Source organism: Nothoprocta perdicaria, unplaced genomic scaffold, assembly GCF_003342845.1.
Source record: "Nothoprocta perdicaria isolate Ctin4 unplaced genomic scaffold, notPer1 scaffold_216, whole genome shotgun sequence".
NCBI classification, from domain to species: domain Eukaryota; kingdom Metazoa; phylum Chordata; class Aves; order Tinamiformes; family Tinamidae; genus Nothoprocta; species Nothoprocta perdicaria.
Genome location: NW_020455381.1, coordinates 99,853 through 100,890, shown reverse-complemented (window position 1 = coordinate 100,890; position 1,038 = coordinate 99,853). Strand labels below are relative to the sequence as shown.

The 1,038-nt window shown below is 52.3% G+C and overlaps 1 protein-coding gene across 1 annotated transcript in view; it reads right to left on the bottom strand.

Annotated features, from left to right (window-relative positions):
• The window catches only part of TMX3 (thioredoxin related transmembrane protein 3), a 26,444-nt gene extending 26,261 nt beyond the window's left edge, over nt 1-183 (bottom strand). Inside the window, exon 1 of the mRNA XM_026038691.1 lies at nt 75-183. Within this exon, the coding sequence (XP_025894476.1) occupies nt 75-183 (109 nt within the window). The remainder of the gene's footprint in view (nt 1-74) is intronic.
• Nucleotides 184-1,038: the final 855 nt, after the last annotated feature.

Here is a 1,038-nt window from a genome sequence, read left to right as displayed (position 1 = left end):
GTGCGCAGGCGCGCGGGCCCCGCCCGCGGGCGGTGGGCGCAGTTGGCGCCGCGCTGAGGCGGTAACGGCGGCACTGGGCGCCGCCGATGGGGACGGGGCCTGGGACGCCTGGGCCGAGGCATCAGTGTTGTTGGAAAAGGCCCTCAGGATCATCAAGTCCAGCAACAAACACATGACCACCATGCCTGCTAAACCGTGACCCCAGGTGCCTCATCTGCACCTTCCTTCAACACTGCCAGGGATGGTGACTCCACCACTTCCCTGGGCAGCCTTGTCCAGTGCTTGACAACTCCTTCTGTGCAGAATTTTTTCCTAATTCCTAGCCTGAACCTGGTTCTCTGGTATTTCAAGGATGCCCAAGGTCTCTAGGCAGCATGCAGCATGCAGAGTAGCAGAAAGGTTCTCTCAGTACAGAGCAAAGGATGTCCCCACAGAGCCTTCTAAGGAAACCACTGCACTCTTCCCCAGGCAATGTTTTCCCATTGATGTTAGTGTAACATTACAGCTACAATAACATTACTTTTCTGTTTCCTTGAAACGGTCATTGGGCATGGTCTCAAATGAAAAATCTGTGCCACCTACCATGTTGCCGGTATCTTTGGTGAGTTCAGCCTCATCAACCTAACACTAATGTTCTTCAGCACAATCATGAAGAAACAATCACAGACTCACTTCCTCTTCAGTGCCAGTGTCACTCTTGGTAGACAAGGACCAGGTTAGGGAACACCTAAACTGGACCTCCACATGGCCATGGGCCTTCATGGGATGTACCTATGAGTGCTGAGGGAGGCAGCCAGGTCCTTGCAGGCCACTCTTACTTTTAAAAGCTCAGGGCAATCAAGAGCGGTTCCTGGAGACTGGAGGAGAGCAATCTTCAAACAGGGCAGATGCTCCAGGAATCTCACTGGGATTTCTCCCAGAATTCCCTGAGAATTTCTTCTCCCAGAATTCCCTAAGAATCTTCCCAGATTCCTGGGAACCTGGTGGAACAACTAATTCTGGAAGCAATTTCCAGACACATGAAGGAAAGGAGGGTGA